The sequence below is a fragment of the Amblyraja radiata genome, chromosome 1, assembly GCF_010909765.2.
Source record: "Amblyraja radiata isolate CabotCenter1 chromosome 1, sAmbRad1.1.pri, whole genome shotgun sequence".
Taxonomy (NCBI): Eukaryota; Metazoa; Chordata; class Chondrichthyes; order Rajiformes; family Rajidae; genus Amblyraja; species Amblyraja radiata.
The window spans coordinates 29554363-29580420 of NC_045956.1; the positions used below are offsets into that span (position 1 = coordinate 29554363).

Sequence of the window (26058 nt, forward strand, 5' to 3'; positions counted from 1 at the left end):
TTCCTGCACCATGAAATGTCTATGGACACCGGCATCCTGTGATGTTTAATTGACTACAGTATTCTAACCAGAATCTCAATCTCAGACATTGCCATTGCCCGGAGGGTGAATAATGCAATTAGCACGCATTTCTCCAGGTCTAGCTACCGTTTCTTTTCCACTGTAGTCCACCGTGGGCTCATTAAACGAGACTCTGAAACAGCAGGCACCTTCTTGGTTCTCTTTGTACAACACTCTCATTCCGCCACAGGTCTGCCTGCAGCTATTAACAAATTGATCCAACATAGTTCCATTGCAGCTGGTAGTAGCGAAGTTCACCCCATCACGTTTACTTCCAGGTTACAGCAGATTGGAGGCCCAGCAGGAGAATTTCCAGCTGGCTCAGGCCCTGACGTGTTGTAAAATGACCTGCACCATGAACCTAATGGCCACGTTGACATCTCGGCTCTACATCATGCAAACTCCAAATTTAACAGGTTTTGATTTCTCATTTATTTTCCACACGGGTGGCTTTAACGCAAATAAGTAATCGCAACCAACCTCCCTTCCATCGACTCCATTTATACCTCACGCTGCCTCGGCAAGACCAGCAGCATAATCAAGGACAAGTCGCACCCTGGCCACTCCCTCTTCTCCCCTCTCCCATCAGGCAAAAGGTTTGGAAGTGTGAAAACGCACACCACCAGATTCAGGGACCGTTTCTTCCCAGCTGCTATCAGGCAACTGAATCATCCTATTTATTGATGAATCATCCATCATCTACCTCTTCGATGATCCTTGGACTATCCTTGATTGGACTTTGCTGGCTTTTCCTTGCATTAAACGTTATTCCCATATCATGTATCTATTAACTGTAAATGGATCGATTGCAATCGCGTATTGTCTTTCTGCTGGCTGGTTAGCACGCAACAAAGGCTTTACACTGTACCTTGATACACATGACAATAAACTAAACTGAATAAACTAAACTGAGCCTGTTACCTTAACACTGTTTACAACAAAGAGGGATAGAAAATTTAATAGGTTTACAAAGTTCAAGAGTGTCAAGAGGGTTTAATGATCGCATGTACTGACAACAGAACAATGAAATTATTCCTTGCTGCAGCTTAACAGGCCTGTAAATGCAATAACACACAAATACATCATCAAAATGTTACCATTATGGCAACCATAATATTACAAAAATCTAAATCCCCAGTGCAACCAACGACATAATTAAGTATTGTGTTGTGTTCAAGAGAGAGTAGAGAGAGTAGAGCAGAGGACTGAAGCACACAGCCTTGAGATGATCCAGTATTATCGGTCATCAAGAAGGATGTGCGATGGCCAATTCTAAATGATGGTGGTCTGCGATGGGGATGTCGAGGATAAGCAGAGACCCAGTTTCGGGTCGAGAAAGATTTGAAGAAGGGTGTCGACCCATTCCTTCTCTCCTGAGTTGCTGCCTGTCCCGCTGAGTTTCTCCAGCATTTTGTGTTTCATCTTTGTTTTCAATTACTTGTGGCAGTCTCTCTCTCCCACTTCTATCCTCTGGCCCCTGCTCAAACTATATCTACAGAACCTCCTCTTGGCACACCTCAAAGCCATTCTCGAGCCAAATCAAGGACAATGATTAATGAGCAATTTTATCAGTGCAGATATAATCCCTTTAGTTCAGCGCACGGAACACACATTTAATACTAGTGACAGGAGGGGTGGAGGCATCTTGGATCTGTTTGCCTCCTGGGATAAGGCAGCCTTTCACTTTGTGCCAACTTCATTCTGGAATGGTCATAGAGCAGGTTACACCTTGTGCTGTAGCCTGTAACCACATCCTTTCACAGCTATAAACACTTCGGAATACAAAAGGTCTAAGTAAACATTTACAACTTGCCTAACAAAGGGGAAAAAAACCCAGAGGAAAAAAATGCTTTCCATGCCTACTGCTACGGTGACAATACTGAATGAGAAATGGTTTGCATAAACATAGGATAATAGTTCTGATAAAATGAAAGGATTTTAAGAATGTGCTTGTCAGAAGTGACAGCGTCCTTTGTTCCAGCACCTTGGAGCTCCATGGTAGCATTGTGTGGATCCATGGCTTGCTGCAGGTTTCTTCCTCATGGGCACCCCAGAGAGATCTGCGGCACATGTGGGTACCTTATATAAAGTGAAAGGCTTGGATGGAGTGGATGTAGAGAGAATGTTTCCACTAGTGGGAGAGTCCAGGACCAGAGGTCATAGCCTCAGAATCAACGGACGCTCCTTTAAGAATTCTCCTTTAACGAGGAGGAATTTCTTTAGTCAGAGGGTGGTGAATCTGTGGAATTGTGGAATTCATTGCCACTGAAGGCTTGGAGGCCAAGTCAACAGATATTTGTTGAAGCAGAGATAGATAGATTCTTGATTAGTACGGGTGGCAGGGGCTACGGGGAGAAGGCAAGATAATGGGGCAGCCATGTTTGAATGGCGGAGTAGACTTCATGGGCCGAATGACCTAATTCTGCTCCGGGCACTTATGAACTTATCAAACAGCATCTGTACATTGTTATCCACCCAACCATGCCCACATTAACACAGGTAACAGGACCCATGAGATTCGGAATAGCCTTCCCTTGAGCTGAAGGGCCAATCCTCTAATCCTTCCAATACCTCAGCCTCCATCAGCTGATTGTGCTCGCTCACGTTGTGCATTTCTCCCAGCCTGCAGCTGCAGGATGAAGATTTACAGACTGACTTGTGGAACTATTACAGTGGGAGGCAGTTCAAACCTCAAAGCAGGGGCAAGATACGGTGCACATCAACAGAAGAAGAGAAAAGAGAAAGGGGGCCCGGAATTATTGCTGAGAATATATACATTATTTTTGGATCTTAATAATCCGTGGTGCAATGCAAACCAAAATAGTATCAGTACCAAGAGACAAAGAATGACCTGATGAATTTGGAGGCCAATTTTTCTATGGCTCCCATCCTCTTCCCCACCCACCAACCTATTTCCAATTTCCTATATTGCCTCAATTGCTGTAACCTCAAGTGTCCTTCCCTCAAAACAACGACAATCCTTTGACAGTCTCCCCTTCCTGCATTGGGGTTTCCATGGCCTGACGGGTACGGAGGTGGCGCAGCCGCGCGGCAGGTGCCAGTGTCAAACGGAGCCATGGTCAACAGAGCCCGCAGCCAGAATTGTGTCGAACAGAGCAGGAGGTTGTGCCACCGGGAACAAAGGAGGACCTGGAGCAGGGGGAAACCCCTGTGGGGGGGGGGGGGGGCGGAAGAGAACAAAGGCGAACCTGGTGCGGGATATTTTGTAACGTAGTCGGTGCCCTTTATGTGCTTGGGTTATGCAAGCAAAGAATTCCACTGCGACTTGCCACATGTGACAATAAGGAATCTAATTCAATTCAGTTCTGTCAAAAATCAAATTCAACATATCGATTCATGCACATGGATGAAAGAGTTCAGTATAGTGACACCATGTAAAGATGTGTAGAGGGACATCATGTTAAGACGTGTATGAAAGATCATTTGCTGATGTAAACTAGGTGAAAGTGATCCCTGTTGGGCATTGATGGCCAGCTATAGAAGACTAAAGTACACAGATGGAGATTGGGCCTAAGTGAGCCTGGTTGTAGAGGCAGATAAAATAGTAAGATTAAATGAGAACTTACCAGTTTGAAGTTTGTTCTTTATTTTATGAGGAGTTACGTCGAGGGATTACGTGAAGACCCCGCCAGCACGCATGCGCGAAATTCTTCAAAGCAGCGGTGTGGAATCACAGTAATAGTAATTGAAATAAACATAGTAAGATAAGAAGAACTAGGATACCAGTTGACCTTTATAATAGAGGGTGGGCGTGGAGGGCACGTAATCCCTCGACGTAACTCCTCATAAATTAAAGATCAAACTTCAAACTGGTAAGTTCTCGTTTAATCTTACTATTTTACTTTGGAGTCACGCGAGTGACTATGTGAAGATTTTAAAGATCTGTGATTTCAAGCCGTGGAACAAATCCATGCTTCACTCACTGCCGAAGTCATCCAAGGGAGGAAGTATGTTATCGTAATTAAACATGAATCAATTTTTTTAAAACAATAACGATTTATTTTTTAAACAAAGAAAATAATGTTCTCTCGGGCTAAATTATATTTGCAGAACTTAAAATTCTTTCTGCAAACACTGCAGGTTTGGCGATCGGCTTATTGTAAAATATTTGGAACGTCTTTTCTGTAGACCATCCTGCTGTTGCCAGAATATGGTCCATTGGTACCTCCATATTTATGGCCGCCGATGTTGCTGCTGCCCTGGTGGAGTGAGATTTAAAAATGTCAGTATCCACCCCAGCAGCCCCCAGAACCTGTCTGAGCCATCTTGAGATGGTCTGTACTGACACCCGACCATGAGGCTGTTTGAAGCTAACCCATAATGCCATTTCGCTTCCTCTCAAGGCTTTTGTTGTCCTAAGATAAAGCAGTAGGTGTGTCATGACACACAAACGGGGGTCAGGTGGGTATGCCCGGAATTCCAAACTCAGTCCCGAAGTTCCCGGTCTACTCTGTTTGACCAGTTCCAAGATCCGGAAGGTTATCTTGACAGTTGATGTTTTCATATTATCCAATCTTAATTTGTATAGGGACTGGACCCTTTGGGCTGAGACCAAAGCCATTAGCATGACTGTTTTTAGTGTGAGCTGTTCCAGGGACAGGGACATTGCTGGTGACCAACCCCTAAGCAATGTCAGTACAACACTGACATCTCAGATCTGGGTGTACCTTGGTCTGGGGGGATTGGTGTTGTAGATACCCCTCATTAGTTTGGCAACTAGAGGGTGGGATCCCATGGACTGCTGTCCCGGTGCCTGCCATAAATATGCTGACAGAGCACTCCTAGCACTGTTAATAGTGCTGTAACTCAGTCCTTCATCAAAGTGAAGGCTGGATAGGAACTCCAAGATGTTGGTATTTGTAGTTAATTTGTATGCTACCCCAGTCCTTAAGCAGTACGCTTCCCACTTCCGAATGCTGGAGAGGTACTGCTTCTTAGTCGATTCTCTGTAGGCCACCGTGATCATGTCCATGGTCCTGTCCGATAATCCCAGATCCAACAAAGGTATTTTCAAATTCTGCAAGCCAACAGATTTATCCTGTCATGGCACGGATGACTTTCGCCCGTAACAGGATGGACCAAAAGATCTGGTCTTTTGGAAATGGTCATGAGTGGTTCAGAGACCATGTCGAGGACCACAGGGAACCATGGCTGTGTAGATCAATCGGGTACTACCAAAATACCTGAAGCTGAGTCCATTTGTATTTTGCGTAGGACCCGACTGATGAGGCAGAAGCGGGGAAAGGCAGAGAAAAACAATTTTCCCCAATTCAGTGAAAAGGCGTCCATCGCTGCTGCCTCAGGGTCTGGTTCCCAAGCGAGATATGTTGGTAACTGGTGATTCAGTCTGGATGCAAAGAGATCGATATCAGGTATACCATACCGCATTGTAATATCAGCAAATACTTTGTGGTTCAACATCCATTCGGTGTTGTCATTAAATTTTCGTGACCTGATGTCTGCCACTGTATTGAGCTTACCTGGTAGGTAAGTTGCTGATAGCCAAATATGTCTGTCGACACACCATTGCCAGATTGTGTTGACCAAATCGTCACACGATATCGATTTTATTCCACCCATATGATTAATATAAGCCACCACCGTGGTATTATCAATTTGTAGGCGGACATGCAAATGGTGCATAACTGAACGGTAAGCTTTTAGCCCATAAAACGCACCCAACATTTCTAAGTAATTTATACCCAGTGTCTGTAGTAGTGATGATTCTTGTATGTTCCATCTACCACCAGTACTATAGTGTTAGTTGCTCCCCAGCCCCGAGCACTGGCATCCGTTTGTAATGTGAATGATGGGTTACTGATAACAATGGGGCTGGAACTATGCCAAATATTTTCCTTCCACCATTGTAACTCCGAAATTGCTTTGGCTGGTAATTGCACAGGTCGATCAAAACGATCTGTATGTTGTTTTAGCACTTGCACCTTTGCCCTTTGTAAATTTTGGTAATGCAAAGGTCCAAACTGAGTAGCTGGAAATGCTGCTACTAATTTCCCAATTACTTTTGCCACCTGTCGAATAGATGGTTGATTAGTTAGAATCAATTTGTTGCAGGCTTTCACCAAATCTGCTGCTTTGTCCTTTGGCAATGTTACAGACATGTGGACTGAGTTAATTGTGAATCCCAGACAGTGCATAGTTGTGGATGGTGTCAACTTAGATTTATCTGGATGTATGATAAACCCCAGTGTTTCAAACAGATGTTTAGTAGCTAAAACCGCTGATTTAGCTAATTCCAGGGTTTTCCCCACAATCAAAATATCATCAAGATATGCCATAACAATATGTTTTGTTTCCTTAGTATTGCCATGGCTGGTTTCAATATCTTGGTAAATAGTCTTGAGGCAATGCTTTATATTGCCATAATTGCCCCATTCAGTTAAATTTTAGGTATCTATGATGATCCTTATGAATGGGTACTGAATAGTATGCATCTTTTAAATCAATGCATGCCATGAAGTATCCTTCGGAAACTAATTGTTTGGCAGTAACAAATGTTTCCATTTTGAAATGTATATACTTAACAAAAGTATTCAGTCTAGTTAAGTCAATGATGATGTGACATCCACCATCCTTCTTGGTTTTTGTAAAAATGTTCGATACAAATTCCAGAGAGTCATGCTCCGTTCTCTCTATAACTCCTTTAGCATGTAACCTTAACAGTTCTGCATGTCCTTCGAGTACTCCAGTTGTGAGAGTACAAACTCCCTGTCAGGTACATGTTGAACTGGTGGCACACTTTTTTGGATGAAATCAATTTTGTATCCCTGAATACTTTGTAGTATATATTTATCAAATGTAATAGTCCTCCATGCTTCCAAACACAAGTGTAACCTTCCCCCTACTAGTACAGGCCCTACACCTTTTATGTTCTGGAAGGAACCAGACCCACCGCCCTCCATGGTTACCGGAAGTGTGTTCATTTCCTCGGCCTCTGTTTCTTGACTGGTCGAGGCACCGGAGTGTGGGGTTGGCGCATCTTCCATGAGGGCCGCTCTGGGCCTTGGCCTAAAAAAGACCGCCGTGGTTGATGTGCGGCCCTCATGCTTTCACCAGCACCCTGGTGTTGATGCCTGCTGGTGGTTGCATATGGGTGCGCCCGACTGGGGTGTGTGGTTTTGCTCGTTCCTGCAGCTGCCCTCATAAGCCCAATGGCTTTAGACTCTTCGTCCAGTTCTTTTACTTGCTTGGACAAGTATTTTCCAAACAGCAGTATCTGTGGCTGTGCAGTTGCAGTTTTGCACAACCCTGCGAATTTGGGGTTGAGGGTAGGTTTGATGGCGTTCTTCCGTAGGCAGTTTATTTCATGCTGTGTATTACACAGTAGGGCCAGTGTGTCCTGCTGGTTATCTGTCATTTCGACCCCATCAACAGAACGAGCGTAGGACGTTATTGCTAAAGTCAGAAGTTTTTTTGGATGAAATCAATTTTAATACTTTCTGGAGCTGCACCTCCTGGGCCCTTATGCCCAGCCCAATGTACCCCCAGATTTGGCTGTTGATGGCGGGTACATTTAGCGAGATGCAGTTCTCCGGAGGTATATACTTGTCCATTGTTTCATTGACTACCTGTTCCCGCAGAGGGTGGGAGGACAGGTAGTCTATACTGGCCGCCAGTTTCGACTGCAACGGCTGTCCCGCTCGTGGTGTTACCGTGAACCTGTTGACCATTCCCAGCAGCTCTTCCTGGTCCTGCACCCCCAGCACACTGCTGGTATCTTCAGCCACGAGCCCCTCTTCCAGGCCAGCCCAGCCCTGGCCCCCAACACTCCCCTCTGTCGAGGGAGATGCGATGGACAGCGCCGAATACGGTGCTGTTGTGGGTGTGCGAGCACTCCCATGGCGAGCTTGTTCCATCTCCCGGAGCAAGTCTCGCTGGAGCATCTGCTCCATCAACCGCTCCATGCGGGATAGACGGTCACCTTTGCTGCTCTCGGGCAGCGCATCCTCCTGACCAGACTCGTCCGAGTCTATCGGCCGGACCGACTTCTGCTTCGCCTTGCCTCCAACCCGCTGCGTTGGTTCGAGCTGAGCAGCTTGCGGAGTTGGGCTCGGCTGAGCAGTGTTTGAGTCGGTGACTGTGGACCGCAGGGAATGTGGTCCAGATGCCGCCGGTCACCCCCCACTTCCGGAACCTTCCTTGTCCACCACAGTCGTGCGGGACGCGACCTTCTTTACTTTCCCTCCCTTGTCCATGTTTGCTGAAACACAGAACACAGCAAGGGTTCGAAATAAACAACCTCAGAATAAGATTAACTTACTTGTAGGTCCCGTTTTAAACTTTGCCGCGGGAGAGCTCTGCCCCCGCCCGTCGCTGGTGCACTGCATGAGACGCTATGTCGCGCATGCGTGCTGGCGGGGTCTTCACGTAGTGACTCACGTGACTCCGAATTAAAATAGCACTGTTTAATAGACTTTTAGATAGGCACAGGGATATGCTGGGAATGGAGGGTTCTGCATCATATGCAGGTAGATGAGATTAATTGAGCCTGGCATCATGCTCAGCACTGACATTGTGGGCTGAAGGGCCTTCTCCTGTGCTGTATAGTTCTATGCTCTAAAGTGATTATGCAAAGCTAATTTGACAGCAGGAGGAGATTCCATTTCACACCTGGAAATTGGACAATTTTTCCAACGTGGTAACTTACGCCTTACTTATCCGGTGGTTTATAACAACTTCCAGGTTTTGTTTCATCCTACAGGATTACTGTCATTTTCTCTGTCCACATCCCTGCTCTGGGTAACTTCCTCATTCCATTTATAGGGCACATGTTTTTTTGGCTAAAGGATTCTGCCATGTGCAAAAAATACTGTGGAGCAAGCAACCCGTCTTTGTTTACATGGGCAGAGTTCAAATGAGTGAATCCTAGAGAATGGGACGGAAGGGACAGCAGATGCTGGTTGACATCGAAGATAGACACAAAGTGCTGGAGTAACTCAGCAGGACAGGCAGCATGAGGCCATATAGTGATAGAGTGTAGAAACAGGCCCTCCAGTCCAATTTAGCCCACACTGGCCAACATGTCCCAGCTACACTAGCCCTACCTGCCGGCATTTGGTCCATATCCCTCCAAACCTGTCTTATCCATGTACCTGTCTAACTGTTTCTTAAATATTGGGATAGTCCCAGCCTCAACTATCTCCTCTGGCAGCTTGTTCAATACATACACTATCCGTTGTGTGAAAAAGTTACCCCTGAGATCCCTATTAAATCTTTTCCCCTTCATCTTAAACACGCGTCCTCTGGTCCTTGATTCACCTACTCAGGGCAAGAAGAAGATGAGGAATTTCTTTAGTCAGACGGTGGTGAATCTGTGGAATTCTTTGCCACAGAAGGCTGTGGAGGCCAAGTCAATGGATATTTTTAAGGCATTCTTGATTAGTACAGGTGTCAGGGGTTATGGGGCGAAGGCAGGAGAATGGGGTTGGGAGGGAGAGATAGATCAGCCATGATTGAATGACGGAGTAGACTTGGGCCAAATTGCCTAATTCTGCTCCTATCACTTATGACCTTATGAACAGATTATTTTTAAAAATCACAGGAGTTGTAACAGTTTTATATTTCATTTGCACGTCTCTGAACAGAGTCTTTAAATGCCAGGTTAAAAGGAAAGAAGCAATGTTGCAGATTGCTGCAGTTGTTAGAAGGATGAACAACGACATTGAAAGATTTAATTTAGCTGTTTCCTGACCAACCAAATTGAAGGTTTCTTTTAAAGTAGATTTGCATTGCTCCCCGAACGCAGATATGAAAGATCATAATTAATAGGCATGAAAAATTCAATTCGGTGAAAGCAACAGCCTCGAAAATGCTTCATTCGTCTTTTGAAAAATTGCATTTGATGTAGGAACATGCTAAAAAATTAACGTACATGGTTTCGGGCATAACACAAATAAGGACAGACAGAGGTAGAGTACCTCAACGGATCAGGCAGCAGGAAAAGGGTCGGTGACATTCTACGAGACTTCTTCTAAGTAGGCATGCCTTGAGGAAATTTCACAGTGGAGCAGCCAAAATCAAGACACAACTGACTGAAGATGCTGGTTTATACCAAAGACAGACACAAAGTGTTGAAGTAATTCAGCGGGTCAGCCAGTATCTCTGGAGAAACAGGGATGGGTCATGTTTCAGTTCAGGACCCATCTACAGTCCCGACCCGAAACGACACCCATCTTTTTTCTCCAGAGATGCTGCCTGATGCGCTAAGTTACCCCAGCACTTTGTGTCTATCTTTGGTATAAACCAGTATCTGCCGTTCTTTGTTTAAACCACAAATAAAAATGTCTAATTATGTACTTCTCTGAAACAACAGAGACTTTCCAGAAACATTGTCCTCCCTTCGCTATTTCCAATTATCTCCCTAGTGATGACTGTGAGAAAAGGCCTGAACCGCACCCTCCAGGCAAAGAGCCCAACGGCAGATTCCTTTAACATTATTTGAACTTAAACCATTACAACTGTGCCCTGTTATTAAATACAATTGCCGATGTTTTTCCAAGAATCTCTATCCAATCAGATTTTATGGAAAAAAAAGTTTGCAAAAATAAACCAGGAGATTGAATCCACGATTCACTATCTACAGCAGTCTGGAGATATTGGGCCTCGCCGCCAACGTCAGCCGAGCAACCACTGTAATATTTGCTCTACAGATATCTTCATGCAGCTAAATTTCAAAAATAAGGCCCCTTTCTCCTGACACAGTCAGAAGAAGGGTTGCGACCCGATACATCATCTATTTCTTCTCTCCAGAGATGCTGCCTGGCCCGCTGAGTTACTCCAGCATTTTGTGTCTATCTTCGGCATCTGCAGTTCCTTCCGACAGAAGTTGAGGCTCTATTGTACGATCTCACAAAAACTACTTGATATTTGACATTAATATCTAATAACATCCATATTTTGAAGTATTACTTTTATCACTTTTAGTTTAGTTTTAGAGATACAGCACGGAAACAGGCCCTTCAGCCCACCGAGTCCACACCGACCATGACCCCCTCACATTAACACCGTCATGCACTAACTAGGGGAAAATTTACATTTATACCAAAGCCAATTAACCTATAAACTGGTACGTCTTTGGAGTGTGGGAAGAAACTGAAGATCTCGGAGAAAACCCACACAGGTCACGGGGAGAATGTACAAACTCCATACAGACAACACTCATAGTCAGGATCGAACCTGGGTCTCTGGCACTGTAAGGCAGCAACTCTACCGCTGTGCCACCGTGCCGCCCCCCCCCCCCCCTTTTATTTATAATGAAACACTTTTACCCTGTCTTTCAGACCACTCGACATGACACATCAGGGTAAGAAATATCCAAATATGTACTGGCCATTCAGGGGTCAAGATATGGGAATAGTTCAAGTCAACCAAAACATATGCTCAGCATGCCTTCCAATTGGATATGAACTTGACTTCACCGGTACTTCAACGGAACTCTACTTCCGGAAGACGCAGGATCATTTCATTCCAAAAAGGATGAAAGATTCTAAGGGGAGTAGGGGGCAACCGTGGCTGACAAGAGAAGTTAGCGATAGAATAAAACTAAAAGAAAAGATGTACAACACAGCAGAGAGTAGCCGGAAGCCAGAGGATTGGGAAACTTTCATAGGACAACAGAAGGAAACAAAATGGGCAATACGAGCTGAAAAGATGAAGTACGAGGGGAAGCTGGCCAGTAATATAAGGGCAGTAAAAGCTTCTTTTGATATGTTACGGAAAAAAGTGTAGCAAAGTCAAATGTGGGTCCCTTGAAGGCAGACACTAAGGAAGACACAAGTAATCTCCCAGATGTACTGGAGGACAGAGGATCTAAGGGGGTAGAGGAACTGAAAGAAATTTTCATTGGGCAAGAAATAGTATTGGGTAGGCCAATGGGACTGAAGGATGATAAATCCTCTGGGCCGGATGGTCTGCATCCCAGGAGGTGGCTCTAGAAATAGTGGATGCATTGGTGATCATTTTCCAATGTTCAATAGATTCAGGATCAGTTCTTATGGATTGGAGGATAGCTAATGTTATCCCACTTTTCAAGAAAGGAGCGAGAGAGAAAATGGGGAATTACAGACCAGTTAGCCCGACTTCAGTGGTGGGAAAGATGCTGAAGTCAATTATTAAAGAGGTAATAATGGGGCATTTGGATAGCAATAAAAGGATTAGTCCAAGTCAACATGGATTTATGATAGTGAAATCATGCTTGACTAATCTTCAGGCAGTTTTTGAGGATGTGACAAGTAAAATGGATGAAGGGGTGCCAGTGGATGTAGTGTATCTAGACTTTCAGAAAGCCTTTGACAAGGTCCCGCACGGGAGACTGGTGACTAAAATTAGAGCACATGTTATTGGCGGTAGGGTGTTGACATGGATAGAAAATTGGTTGGCAGACTGGAAGCAAAGAGTAGGGGTGAATGGGTTATTTTCAGAATGGGAGGCAGTGGCTAGTGGAATGCCACAAGGCTCGGTGTTGGGGCCGCAACTGTTTACCATATATATTAATGATTTGGAAGAGGGAATTAGGAGCAACACTAGCAAGTTTGTGGATGACACAAAGCTGGGTGGCAGTGTGAACTGTGAAGAGGATGTTAGGAGGTTGCAGGGTGACCTGGACAGGTTGAGTGAGTGGGCAGATGCGTGGCAGATGCAGTATAATATAGATAAATGTGAGGTTATCCACTTTGGCGGCAAAACCAAGGGGGCAGATTATTATCTCAATGGGGTTAGGTTAGGTAAGGGGGAGGTACAGCGAGACCTGGGTGTCCTTGTACATCAGTCACTGAAAGTTGGCATGCAGTGAAGAAAGCTAATGGAATGTTGGCCTTCATAACAAGAGGATTTCAGTACAGGTTCTTCTGCAGTTGTATAGGGCTCTGGTAAGACCACAACTGGAGTATTGTGTACAGTTTTGGCCTCCTAATTTGAGGAAGGACATCCTTGTGATTGAGGCAGTGCAGCGTAGGTTCACGAGATTGACCCCTGGGATGGCAGGACTGTCATACGAGGAATGATTGAAAAGATTAGGCTTGTATTCACTGGAGTTTAGAAGGATGAGGGGGTATCTTATAGAAACATATAAAATTATAAAAGGACTGGTCAAGCTAGATGCAGGAAAAATGTTCCCAATGTTGGGTGAGTCCAGAACCAGGGGCCACAGTCTTAGAATAAAAGGGGAGGCCATTTATATAGAGAGTTATATAGAGCTCTAGGGGCTAGTGGAATCAAGGGATATGGGGAGAAGGCAAGCACGGGGTATTGATTGGGGACGATCAGTCATGATCACAATGAATGGCGGTGCTGGCTCGAAGGGCCAAATAGCCTCCTCCTGCACCTATTTTCTATGTTTCTCACTGGGCACTTCACTTGCCCCAATCACATCAATGAAGTTACAGATTGGACAACCACAAACAAAGCTCCCACAATCTGCCTACAACAATGCCGAACTGATCAAACATGTTGGAATTCAGGTAAGAAGATTACTGTGCAGGAAACAAATTATCCCGTCACACTGCCTGCATTTTCCCCCAAAACAATCCATAAAAAGCTGTCTCACTCCTGTGGGAGGAAATCTAAGATCTCGGAAAAAACCCAAGCAGGCCACGGGGAGAACGTACAAACTCCGTACAGATAGCACCTGTAGTCGGAATCGAACCTGGGTCTCTGGCATTGCATTTGCTGTAAGGCAGCAATTCTACCGCTGTGCCATCGTGCCAAAGATGGACACAAAATGCTGGAGTAACTCAGCGGGACAGGCAGCATCTCTGGGTAGAAGGAATGGGTGTCGTTTTGGTTCGGGACCCTTCTTCAGACACAAATTCCAATAGTTAAAGACACTCACCAAGTGAAATGAAAGGTTTTGTTTCCTCTTGGATTGACTCAGTTATGTTTTTTTTTAATTAGCATTCTGTAAATAGTTTGCACATCTCAGATTGGGATGTCAACCATTTTATTGTGGTCAATTTGTCCAGTACCAAAGGCACCTGTTTCAAGCCATTTTAAACCACTGTTTTTTTTTAAGATTATATTTCAGGAAACCAGTGTCTGTGAGCTAACTCCCCACTGTTCATGCCATTAAATCCAGTTCATTTATCCTGGCATCAGCATCACAGACTTGATTTAAAAAAAATATATACATGCACACAGGTCTACGGCTTTGCTATCAGGATAGGCAGCTGGTTTGATTGCTGGAATTTCAGGAGGTTTCAGTAATCACACTTTTGTTGTCTCAAACCCAACTCAAACAGATACCAGAGCAAAAATGCATTTTGATGTTATAAGTTGCGATAGTTTGTCAAGGGTACACAGACAGTAGAGGACAAATCACTTTCCCGGATCCAACTGTTTAGGCTCTTCAGCTTTCTCTTGTCCACATCTTTGTTCACATGCTACGGACATGTAGGGAGAGCACATGTTCATCTTTCAATGTGTAACTCCAGAAATCCAAATAGCAAGTCCATGTTCTGCTTAAATGGCCAAAAGTTTATACTTGTTCTAAACTTCCCTGTACAAAGTTCAAACTAACTGCATGATCAACCATTCCAACAACAGTAAAGTGCAAATCCCCTGTCTCCAATATTCAAGAGTCTTTCAAATGATTGAAAAACAAGATATAATATTTTGTTTTTCAATCACATATATATATATGGACTTGGAACGAGAACAGCGCACGTGCAAACACACACACAGAGTTTGTCAAAAAAATATTTGGATTGCTACTTTTTTTATATACATATATATTTTTTTTTAGTGCGTGTGTGTGTGTGTGCACGCGTGTGTGTGTGTGTGTGTGTGCGTGCGCACGCACACACGACTTGGACAATGTCAATAAATGACCAATCCAAAACATCACCTATCCATGTCCTCCAGAGATGCTGCCTGACCTGCTGACTTACTCGAGCACTTTGTATTTTACCATACATAAATGTGGATGGGTTGGTTGGCAAGTTTGCAGAAAACACCAAGATTGCAGCCGTTATGGGCAGTAAGGAAGGGTGTCTATAAATACAGAGGGAAATAGATGAGATGTTACAGAAATGGGTGGAGAAATGGAAGATGGAGCCAAATCCAAGCAAGCGCAATGTGTTGAGAGTCCAAATATAAGGGGAGGTATGCAATTAATGGTAAGACTCTTCTTCGAATTGATATTCAGAGTAGGGTTGCCAACGTTCTCACGCCCAAATAAGGGATAAAAAGTCAAAATAAGGGACAGATTCCTGACGGCAATTCGATGACCGACTCGGCCGTGGCTGGGTGCATGTTGAGTTGGGCCGGGTGCTGGACTGCACACAAAGCCAGTCGGCGGGCCAGCTGAGGGGTTTTGGCCCGGGCGACGACAGACAGACAGACAGACAGACAGACAGACAGACAGACACAGACAGACAGACAGACACACACAATGGAATGAAGGGCCTGTCCCACTTACGAGACTTTTCAGCAAACTGTCTGTGACCTTCAAGCTTGGGGGCACTCGCCTGAAAAACCGCGAGCTGGATCGACCTTCAGCGCGACGCACACACGTACAGGATGGATGGGGGGGGGGGCTCAGTACAGTATGGATCAGAGGGTCTGTGCAGGATGAATGGGGGATCACTACAGGATGAATGAGGGGAAGGTGCAGGGTAAATGGAGGGTGGGTCAGTACGGGATGAATGCGTGGATTAATACAGGATGGATGGGGGATCAATACAGGATGGATGGGGGATCAGTACAGGATGGATGGAGGAGAAGTGCAGGATGGATGGGAAAGGGGTAAATACAGGGTGAATTGGGGAACCAGTGCAGGATGGATGGGGGGGGGGGGGTGGCAGGAGAATCAATGCGAGGTGGATAGGGTGATCAGCGCAAGGGGGGGGGGGGGGGGGGGGTAGATGGGGAGGGGAGCACAGGGGATGTCAGTGAGGACTGAATAGAGGCGGGAATGGGGATCAGTGCTGGATGTAGAGGAGGGGTCCAAGGATAAGGGCGGGGGAGAAAAAAGAGAGGGAGGGAGGGAGGGAGGGAGGGAGGGAGGGAGGGAGAGAGGGAGGGAGGGAGGGAGGGAGGGAGGGAGGGAGGGAGGGAGGGAGAGAGGGGCGAGGTGGGGAGTAAGGAAGGTCAGCGCTCCTCGGACAACATCGCCCCGCTGCCTTGGCCGTTGGGATTTCCTCGCCACCGCCTCCCTCCTCCGGCAGCCGACAGCAAGGTGCGGGGCCGAGCGGTGCAGCTCAAAGATCCCATTGCTATAGGATCTTTGGTGCAGCTGCTTCAGAAGTGTTGGAGCGAATGACGGGTCCCGCACAGCGACCGCGACAGCGGCTCCATGCTAACGGCGATAACGGCTTTCAAAACAAACCCTCCCGCACGCCGAGGCCTCCCCCTCCCTCCCTCCTCCCGGCCTCGGCGTGCGGGAGGGTTTGTTTAGAAAGTGCGCCGTTAGTGGGTTTGCAAGCAGATTATCAGGATGGGCGGGGGGCAGGAGGAGGAGGAGATGGAGCCGCGGTCACGGCCCGTCATTCGCTGCGACCCTTCCTCACCCCGCATCTAATATCTTTCCAACGCAATACAGCCGTCACTGCCGACACAAAACGATCGTTCCTTTTCTCCAGAGATGCTGCCTGACCCGCGGAGTTACTCCAGTTTTTTGGGTCTATCTTCGGTACAAACCAGTATCTGGTTGCCAAGCCGGGCAAAATGACTCTGTGTTTAGGTTGCCCGGCGGCGCTTTGAGGGGTCAATGGCACCCGGGCAACCATTAATTTCGAGCCCTGGTTATACGTGTACCGTTTTCCCCACACACTACTGACATGCTGATATACAACTGAAGAACATTGCTGGAGATGATGAAGGCCAATATTAACTTTCAATTACTCCGGTTCAAAAGCAGTAAAGCCAACTGCATGGGTAATATAAATAGTCTCGTAGCCTCAAGAATAATTATTTGATTTTCTGTTGTCTCCCATTGTTCTTTGCTGCAAAGCCGAATGGCTGGACAAATTTGATCTTGGTTATGATAAACTGAACTGACATGTTGGTGCACTGAGAAACAACTGCACACTTAGAGGCATCACATTTCAGACAAGGATATTCTTTCACGACACATACAACTTAGAAGATATAGGAAAGATTTGAGGGAACCAATAAATGAATTCATGCATGTATAAAGGAATGAATCAATATTTTATAGTCAAATGTGATAAATCGCAGTGAAATGATTTGCCTGCATATCTAAGATGGGGAAACCAATGAAAATCCAAACAACCTTGGCAGAATTTCTAAAAATAATGGCACATATTAAGAGATATTAGAATAAATGATAGATTGCTACCGAAATAAATCAATCTAAATTAAATCCCCCAAACAGTTAAAATCTCTTCCATCCAGTTCTGTAGTTTACGATTTATTATCACCCATTGAAGGCCGTTTCACATCCCTATGAATACCATCCATTGGGCAAAGGCAAGGATTCCTTACAAATGGCACTGAAAGACAAGTGGAAAAAGACAGAAATGGAACATCACTTGATATTTTGGTTGTCATTCATTGAGCTATTAAACATACTGATGTCTAGACGTCTTGAGATTACATTTAATAATGTAACAATGCGATCGTTGGAAGGCAGTCAATTAAAGTATACGCTCGGGGTTACAGAAATCTGCACTTGGGCAGAGATTGGTTGTAGCCATTTTAAAAAGTCAGGCTCTTTTTGCAAGTTGTGTTTTGCTCAAGATTACAGCGTCTCGAAAGGTGTGAAAGTGTTGGGTGAAGTGGAGATTCAGCAGGTCTTTGCATGGGATGGAGCACATCAGTTACAAGGGGAGGATGGAGGGGCTGACATTGTTTTCCTTGGACTGGAGGATGCTAACAGGGATCATGACTGGGGTATATACAATTATGAGGGTATGTATCGGATAGACAACATGAAACTATTCCTCATGTCAGGAGTAGATACATTTAGAAGACATTGATTTTGGGTAAGGGATAAGAGATTTAGATGAAATTGATGGGGATCTTTCTAACCCAGAGGGAGAGGTGTGCCTGGAATACACTGCCAGACAGAATGGTTGAGGCAAAGGTGCTGACAACATTGAACAAGTGTCCAGATGAGGACTTGGATTGCCTAGGCATAGAATACTATGGGTCATAGAGTCATACAGCATGGACACAGGCCCTTCAGCCCAGCTTGCCCATGCTGACCAATCTACACCTATCTACATTAGATCCTCCTGCCTGCATTTGGCCCATATCCTTCTAAAGCTTTCCTATCCATATACCTGTCCAAACGTCATAGTTTCTGCCTCAACTACCTCCTCTGGCAGCTCATTCCAGATACCCACCACCATCTGTGTGAAAAAGTTGGCCCTCAGATTCCTATTCAATTTATCTCCTCTCATTTTAAACCTATATCCTCCAGTTCTTAATTCCCCTACTCTGGGTAAAAGATGCTGCACCTCTACTCTATCTATTCCCTTCATAAACTCATACACCTCTATAAGATCATCTCTCAACCTCCTGCGCTCCAAGGAATGCAGACCTAGCCTGCCCGACCTCACTCTATAGCTCAGGCCCTCAAGTCCTGACAACATCCTCATAAATCTCCAGTCATGTACTGGAAAGATGGGATGATTAATACAGTTGGGTGCCCAATGGTCGGTATATACGTGGTGCACCCATGGCCTGTTTCCATATCATATGACTCTTTGGCAACATAGTAAACAGATTACATTTTTGTCTTGAGTCATAGAATGGTTGATAGAAAGCTCATTTCATCAGGGATGAAAACTTTATTGAGGACCTGCAGACCAGTTCCTACACTGCATGATACCCAAGATATGCACAAAATGCTGGTGTAACTCAGCAGGACAGGCAACATCTCGGAATGGGTGATGTTTTGGGTCGAGACCCTTCCACAGACTTGTCAGGGAAAAGGGAAACAAGAGAAATAGACAGTGATGTAGAGAGATACAACAAAATACATGAATGAAAGATATGCAAAAAAGAGACAATGATAAAGGAAACAGGCCATTGTTAGCTGTTTGCATGTGAGAACGGGAACCTGGTGTGACATGAGGGGGGGGGGGGGGGGGGGGGGGTGGGGGTGGGTGGGGGGGAGGGATGGAGAGGGAGATGGAGTGCAGGGGTACTTGAAGTTAGAGAAATCGAGTACCACACCACTGGGTTGCCCAAACAAAATATGAGATGCTGTTCCTCCAATCAGCCTCACTGTGACAGTGGAGGAGGCCTAGGACAGAAAGGTCAGTGTGGGAATGGGAAGGGGAATGATGGTATTCGGCAACCAGGAGGTCACATTGGTCCAGGCGGAATGAGCGAAGGTATTCAGCAAAACGATCGCCCAGTCTACGTATGATCTCGCCGGTGTGTAAGAGTATACCTACTAGCATTCTTTCCAGCAGACAACAATGACCTGGCAAAATGTGTGCTGTTAATATCACGACATCTCCGTTTACTTAGCATCCACTATGTAGCAAAAATATATAAAGACATTTCAGAGGAAACCGATAATGAGCCAATAAAGTTTTTACGGGTAAATGACCAAAGGTTTGGTGAAATGAAAGATATTATAAGGGAACTGCTTAAGAGGAAAAAAGGTTCAGAGAGGAAATTTGGAAGCTCATAGCCTTGACAACTAATAAGTAATTAAAAGTGTGTGTGGGGGGGGAGGGGGTGGCAGGGGGATGAGGAGGGAGACAGGGGGGTGGGGGGGGGGGGGGGGGGGGGGGGGGAGATGAGGAGGGAGAGGAAGGGGGAATATTGGAGATAATAGAGAAGTAGTCAGAAGAAGTTTGAGAACAAGGTTAAGGTTAAGAAGGGCCCCCATCAGAAACATCTCCAGAGCTGCTGCCTGACCCACCGAATTACCAGCACTTTTATGTTCTACATAAGTTTCCAGCATCTGCAGTTCCTGGCACTCTCTTGAGAATTAGAAACTTGGCTCTAAGCAAGCACTGTTTCAAATCAGAGCTGTGTAGGAAGGAACTGAGAGCTGTCCAGTGCATCGTGAAGTAAAAAAAAAGAACAGCAGAAGCTAGTTTATACCAAAGATAGATACAAAATACTGGAGTAACTCAGTGGTCAGACAGCATCTCTGGAGAAAATGCATGGGTGACGTTTCGGATCAAGACCCAGTCTGAAGTGGGGTGCCCAACATGAAAAGTCACACATCCTTTTTTCTCCAGAGATGCTACCTGACCCGCTGAGTTACTCCAGCACTTTGTGTCTGTCTTTAGTGTATTATTGTTGTGTTTATAATACAATGGTATTGGTGCAACTCCATAGCCAACAAGATTATGGGAGACCCCTTCCACCCCAGCAACGGACTGTTCCAGCTGCTACAGTCAGGCAAACGCCTCCGTTGCCATGCTGTGAAAACCATATAACAACTACAGCACGGAAACAGGCCTTCTCGGCCCTTCTAGTCCGTGCCGAACACTTACTCTCACCTAGTCCCATCTACCTGCTCTCAGGCCATAACCCTCCATTTCTTTCCCGTCCATATACCTATCCAATTTATTTTTAAATGATAAAATCGAACCCGCCTCCACCACTTCCACTGGAAGCTCATTCCACACAGTAACACTCCCCCTCATGTTACCCCTAAACTTGTGCCCCTTAATTCTCAAATCATGTCCTCTTGTTTGAATCTTCCCTACTCTCAATGGGAAAAGCTTAGCCACGTCAACTATGTCTATCCCTCTCATAATTTTAAAGACCTCTATCAAGTCCCCCCCTTAACCTTCTGCGCTCCAAAGAATAAAGACCTATCTTGTTCAACCTTTCTCTGTAACTTAGGTGCTGAAACCCAGGCAACATTCTAGTAAATCTCCTCTGTACTCTCTCTATTTTGTTGACATCTTTCCTATAATTTGGCGACCAAAATTGTACACCATACTCCAGAATTGGCCTCACCAATGACTTGTACAATTTTAATATTACATCCCAACTTCTATACTCAATGCTCTGATTTATAAAGGCCAGCAAACCAAAAGCTTTCTTTACCACCCTAACTACATGAGATTCCACCTTCAGGGAACTATGCACAGTTATTCCTAGATCCCTCTGTTCAACTGCATTCCTCAATTCGCTACCATTTACCATGTATGTCCTATTTTGATTTGTCCTGCCAAGATGTAGCACCTCACACTTATCAGCATTAAACTCCATCTGCCATCTTTCAGCCCACTCTTCCAAATGGCCCAAATCTCTCTGTAGACTTTGAAAATCTACTTAATTATCCACAACACCACCTATCTTAGTATCATCAACATACTTACTAATCCAATTTACCACACCATCACCCAGATCATTGATGTATATGACAAACAACAGTGGACCCAACACAGATCCCTGAGGAACCCCACTAGTCACCAGTCTCCAACCTGACAAACAGTTATCCACCATTACTCTCTGATATCTCCCATTCAGCCACTGTTGAATTCATCTTGCTACTCCACTATTAATACCCAACAATTGAACCTTCTAAACCAACCTTCCATGTGCAACCTTGTCAAAGGCCTTACTGAAGTTCATATAGACAACATCCGCTGCTTTACCCTCATCAATTTCCCTAGTAACTTCTTCAAAAAATTCAAGACGATTAGTCAAACATGACCTTCCAGACACAAATCCATGTTGACTGTTCCTAGTCAGACCCTGTTTATCCAGATGATTATATATATTATCTCTAAGTATCGTTTCCATTAATTTGCCCACCACTGATGTCATACTAACAGGTCTATAATTGCTAGGTTTACTCTTAGAAACGGAGAGGATGAGAAGGATTTTCTTCCCCGAGGCCATCAGGACTGTAAACTCCTATCTCACTAGGGACTAACTTTATTGTACCATTTTAATGTTGTGTGGTGTCTTTGTAAAATTGCTGTTTCTTTCTTTTTTTCCTCCACAAATATGTAATATGTGAATATGTGTTTCTGTTCTATTCTGTTTTGTAGTTTTTTTTGCATAATCCGCAAGCATTGCCACTTTTCATTTCACTGCACATCTCGTATGTGTATGTGACGAATAAACTGGACTTGACTTGTGTATGTTTATTTTTGTCACATGCCAGTGTGGGCAAGTTGGGCCGAAGGGCCTGTTTCCACACAGTATGACTTTATGTACAGAGATACAGTGAAATAATTGCTATCCAAAACATACTATACATGCGGTGATATTATGCATTATCTTTCTACACTACAATTACAATAGCATTCAAGTTCTTAAGGCCAATATAGCATCTGGTCTTTCCAAGCCTGGAATTGCTTCCTGCTGACTGTGTTTGACTGTCAAGCAAATCAAAGTATTCTTAAAAGCAGCAGAATTTGCTGATAGTGTAAAATCCATCATTGACTAACTGGAGATATGGCATGCAGGAATCAAGTCCTTTTTGCAAGGAAGAAAAATGAATTTGAACCTACGCTTCCTAAAGACTGTCACCACAGGCACAGTTTGTTTTCTCCTGATAAAAGCTGTCCAGGGTCTGACCTCCCCTGAGGAGCATGGGTGAAGCTCAACAGACTTGGTACTGGAGTTGGGCGCTTCAATGCCAGCATGTGGAGATGGGGGCTCCGCCAGAGCCCAGCCTGTGAATGCGGAGCAGAACAACAGACAGCCAACCATGTCATCTCTGAGTGCCCGCTCTACCACCCACCAAATGAGGCTCAGGGCCTGGCAGACATTGACGCAGAGACAACAACCTGGCTGCTCAACACCCGGCTTGAGATCTAACTATTCCTTTGGTTTATGTTTCATTCGCAAGAAGAAGAAGACCACAGGGATTTGTTTTCCTTTTGTTTCTGCCTCTGTTGTGAACCAAACTGTTGAGATAAATTACCAATATGAAAACTATCAACGCATCATTAACTAGAAGAACAATTAAAGAGCCCATTGTCATCCAGCAATTAAATAGACACAAAAAGCTGGAGTAACTCAGCGGGTCAGACAGCGTCTCTGCAGAAAAGGATTAGGTGACCTTTCCAGTTGGGACCCTCCTTCAGACATCTAGCTATTCCTGTTCTAACAACTATAGAGATGGTTAACAGTGTGCTTGGTGAGCTTCCAACTGCAGGTAGGGGCACTGCAAACAGCCCACCAAAACAATTGGAATTTGCCTGGGGATTTCCGTCACCAGCAGCCTTTCTGTTGCAAGGGGAGGTTGAGGTGAGCTGCCCGTCAGCCTTTGAACTCAGCAGGATTAGGATTATGAGCGTAACCATTTGAAGCTCTGCACAGCATTAATGATAGCATTGGTGCTGGAGTTGAAACTCCCTGCTTCCATATCTGCTGTGGATCTGCTGCCCTAGTAAATTGTTAATTCACTCCTAATTATTTTGTTCCTTACACCTTCCTCTGAACATACCCTCAGTTTCTCATAAGGCAAGTCCCCAACACCAGTAAAATGTATCAGTGACTCGAGGGAACGATGGCACTAATCCAAACCAGAGCTCTCTTCTCCCCCCTGCTGTAAGGGAAATCCGTTGACGTGGTATTTACGACAAACATAATGTTTCATTTTGAACTCATTTTTACCAGTTGCCATCCTAGTGTTCTTTGTTTTGCTGGTGATAATGCATTCAACGTTCAATTATTGTTGCACTTGTATAGGAGAGCAGTTCTGGGGCTGACCTCCAGCTGGTTTGTGATGTTTGCATCAGGCCACATTAGCTCATTTTGTACTTTCTCCATTACATCAACTTGGAACAACCCAATTTATGCTTCCCTTCTGGTGATCAGCATGGGGGCAGAATACATGTTGGCTGACATCAAGTGCCCAAGGCATCTCCTCATCTCTCTTTTCACTTCTTGGACAATGGATTTGCGTGTTTAGTTTGATGCATGTCCCAGTTTAAGATTCTCCAATTATTGAATTAAATTTTCCACAAGCATTTGTTTGAAAAAGGTTCTAACTTGCAGTCCCTAATTCATTTTACAACATAACCATTGTAAATTTCTGCATCTGTATCAGTCCCATTTATATTAATGCTCAAATTAAGCAGTATTCTGAAATTATTATGCAGTGCTCGTTCAGAAACCAAGCTGAAAGGCGAAATGTGTATGAAGGAACTGCAGATGCTGGTTTAAACCAAAGATAGACACAAAATGCTGGAGTAACTCCATAATGGTATTTATCATTCACCCAATTGTGAAATGGTACAGTATTGAATATCACAAAGTTAGTCCGAGGAGTACACTTGTCTTAGATTGTAATATTTAAATACACAAAGAGATTCACTGCTGAAAATAATGAAGCACTATCTCGTAGAGTAAGAAACACATATCTCAATCGACAAAGAATGCAAAAAAGGCTGCTTATCTTTCCTGTGTCCTTATCTATCAAAGACATGAGATCAATCACGCTTTGCAAGGGTGAAACTGTCCACATCACACAACCATCACCTCTTTTGCAAGCCATCCAAATAGCCGGTTGCTCTCAAGAGATATTCTTTGCTCCCATTCTAGCGAGTCTTTCATCAAACCAAGGATAACACTGAATCATTTCCGGCAATGAAGTAATTCAAAATGTACCAAAGGTCCATTGAGATAAGCATCCCCCCCCCCCTCCTCTCCCCTCCTTTTAAAAGCGATTGCATTTATTGGCCCGCTCTCACTCACTGGCAAGACATTAACTGCGTGAATCCGGACATGTGTGATTGATTACGGCAGATCTAAATGACAATCGATACTTTCTTTGACCAGCAGAAATGGAGTGACAGAAATCTGTGCAGACATCTTTACACCTCCCGTCTGGCCAGGTGATTTCCCCTGTCCCCTGGGTGATTACAGACGTGTGAGTGTGTGTGTCCGGCATACACAATAAGCACCCTCTAGATCGTATCTGAACATCATTACCCCTCCTAACAATAAATCATGTACAATCCGCCCTTTGACGCTTTGTTTGGCTGCTCGCTGTTCTCCTTGCATCCAGAGATCATCAGTGCACAATTAATGCATTCATTCTCCAATAACTGACATAAATGAACAATAGGTATCTGACATGCCGGAATGGAAAATGACCAATTCATACTGTAAGGGGCCACATCGTTAACAATTATGCTGCAGAATTATTTGATTTTTGTTTTCCTTAATGCTTCTGATTTGCAACGTGCACCAGGCGATATGTGGAGCTTTTCCTTTTTTTTTAATTCCAGGGATCGTTCGTTTGATAGTCACTGCCGTTGGAAACGACCAACACAACGAAAAATCAGGCGCCAATTGAAAGTATCACAAATGTCAAAAAGCAGTTATTCATCTTTTCAAAAATCATCCCCAGAATCTAGGGGGAGTGAAATGCCGTTTTCACTCGATTACAAACGTGCATGCAAGATTTCCCGAGTTAAGGAAGCGCCTTTACTGCTCTCTCCCCTCTCCCCTGAAATCGCAAGTAAAATGTGGCCGGCTCTTTCGCGACTTGTCTTTACATGAACTCCATACCATCCTGGCTGCTTGTTCTGGAGTGTCAGGGAAGAACACGTTTGAATATGTCAGCTAAAAACAAAAAGGCATTGAATCCGAGCGGCTGGTTCTCTGGCAGAGATGCCAGCGCTTCCAAACAGTGTGGGGGCGGGCGGCTCACACCCAAGCCTACCTTTGAAGCATGTTTCCATTTCCAGTTTTGTTCGCTGCTCCATGGCTGGGAGAGTTGCGCGGCTACGCGTTGCAGTGGGGTCGGTGTCCGCTGTGTTCTCTGCTCCTTGTCTCGCCTTTCCAACCAACCCTCCCTCGCCAGCTGTCAAGATTCAGCAATGACTGACAAACAACGCTGCCCAATTGTGAATGTCCAGTGTGATTCAGCGCCGCCAATGTGATCCAGCGCCGAGACGTGGACGCAGATGTGGAAATGCCCCCAGGGCGGGGATTTACACACGCCTTAACAAATCAAGGGGCCGCTCTCCACCCAACCAATCCGAGCTGAAACCAAGTGTGCGAGCTTTCGTGTAAACTGATTGATGCTGCCAAGATCTAATCCTAACTGGGGAA

General features: G+C 44.9%; 1 protein-coding gene across 3 annotated transcripts in view; it reads right to left on the reverse strand.

Annotated features, from left to right (window-relative positions):
* afap1 (actin filament associated protein 1) overlaps window positions 1-25857 on the reverse strand; it is a 257061-nt gene extending 231204 nt beyond the window's left edge. Inside the window, exon 1 of one of the 3 annotated variants that reach the window (XM_033019261.1) lies at window positions 25667-25857. In XM_033019261.1, the coding sequence (XP_032875152.1) occupies window positions 25667-25709 (43 nt within the window). In that variant the 5' untranslated portion in view covers window positions 25710-25857. The remainder of the gene's footprint in view (window positions 1-25666) is intronic. The other 2 variants (XM_033019251.1, XM_033019286.1) reach the window with 2 other exon arrangements.
* Between the last annotated feature and the right edge of the window lie 201 nt (window positions 25858-26058).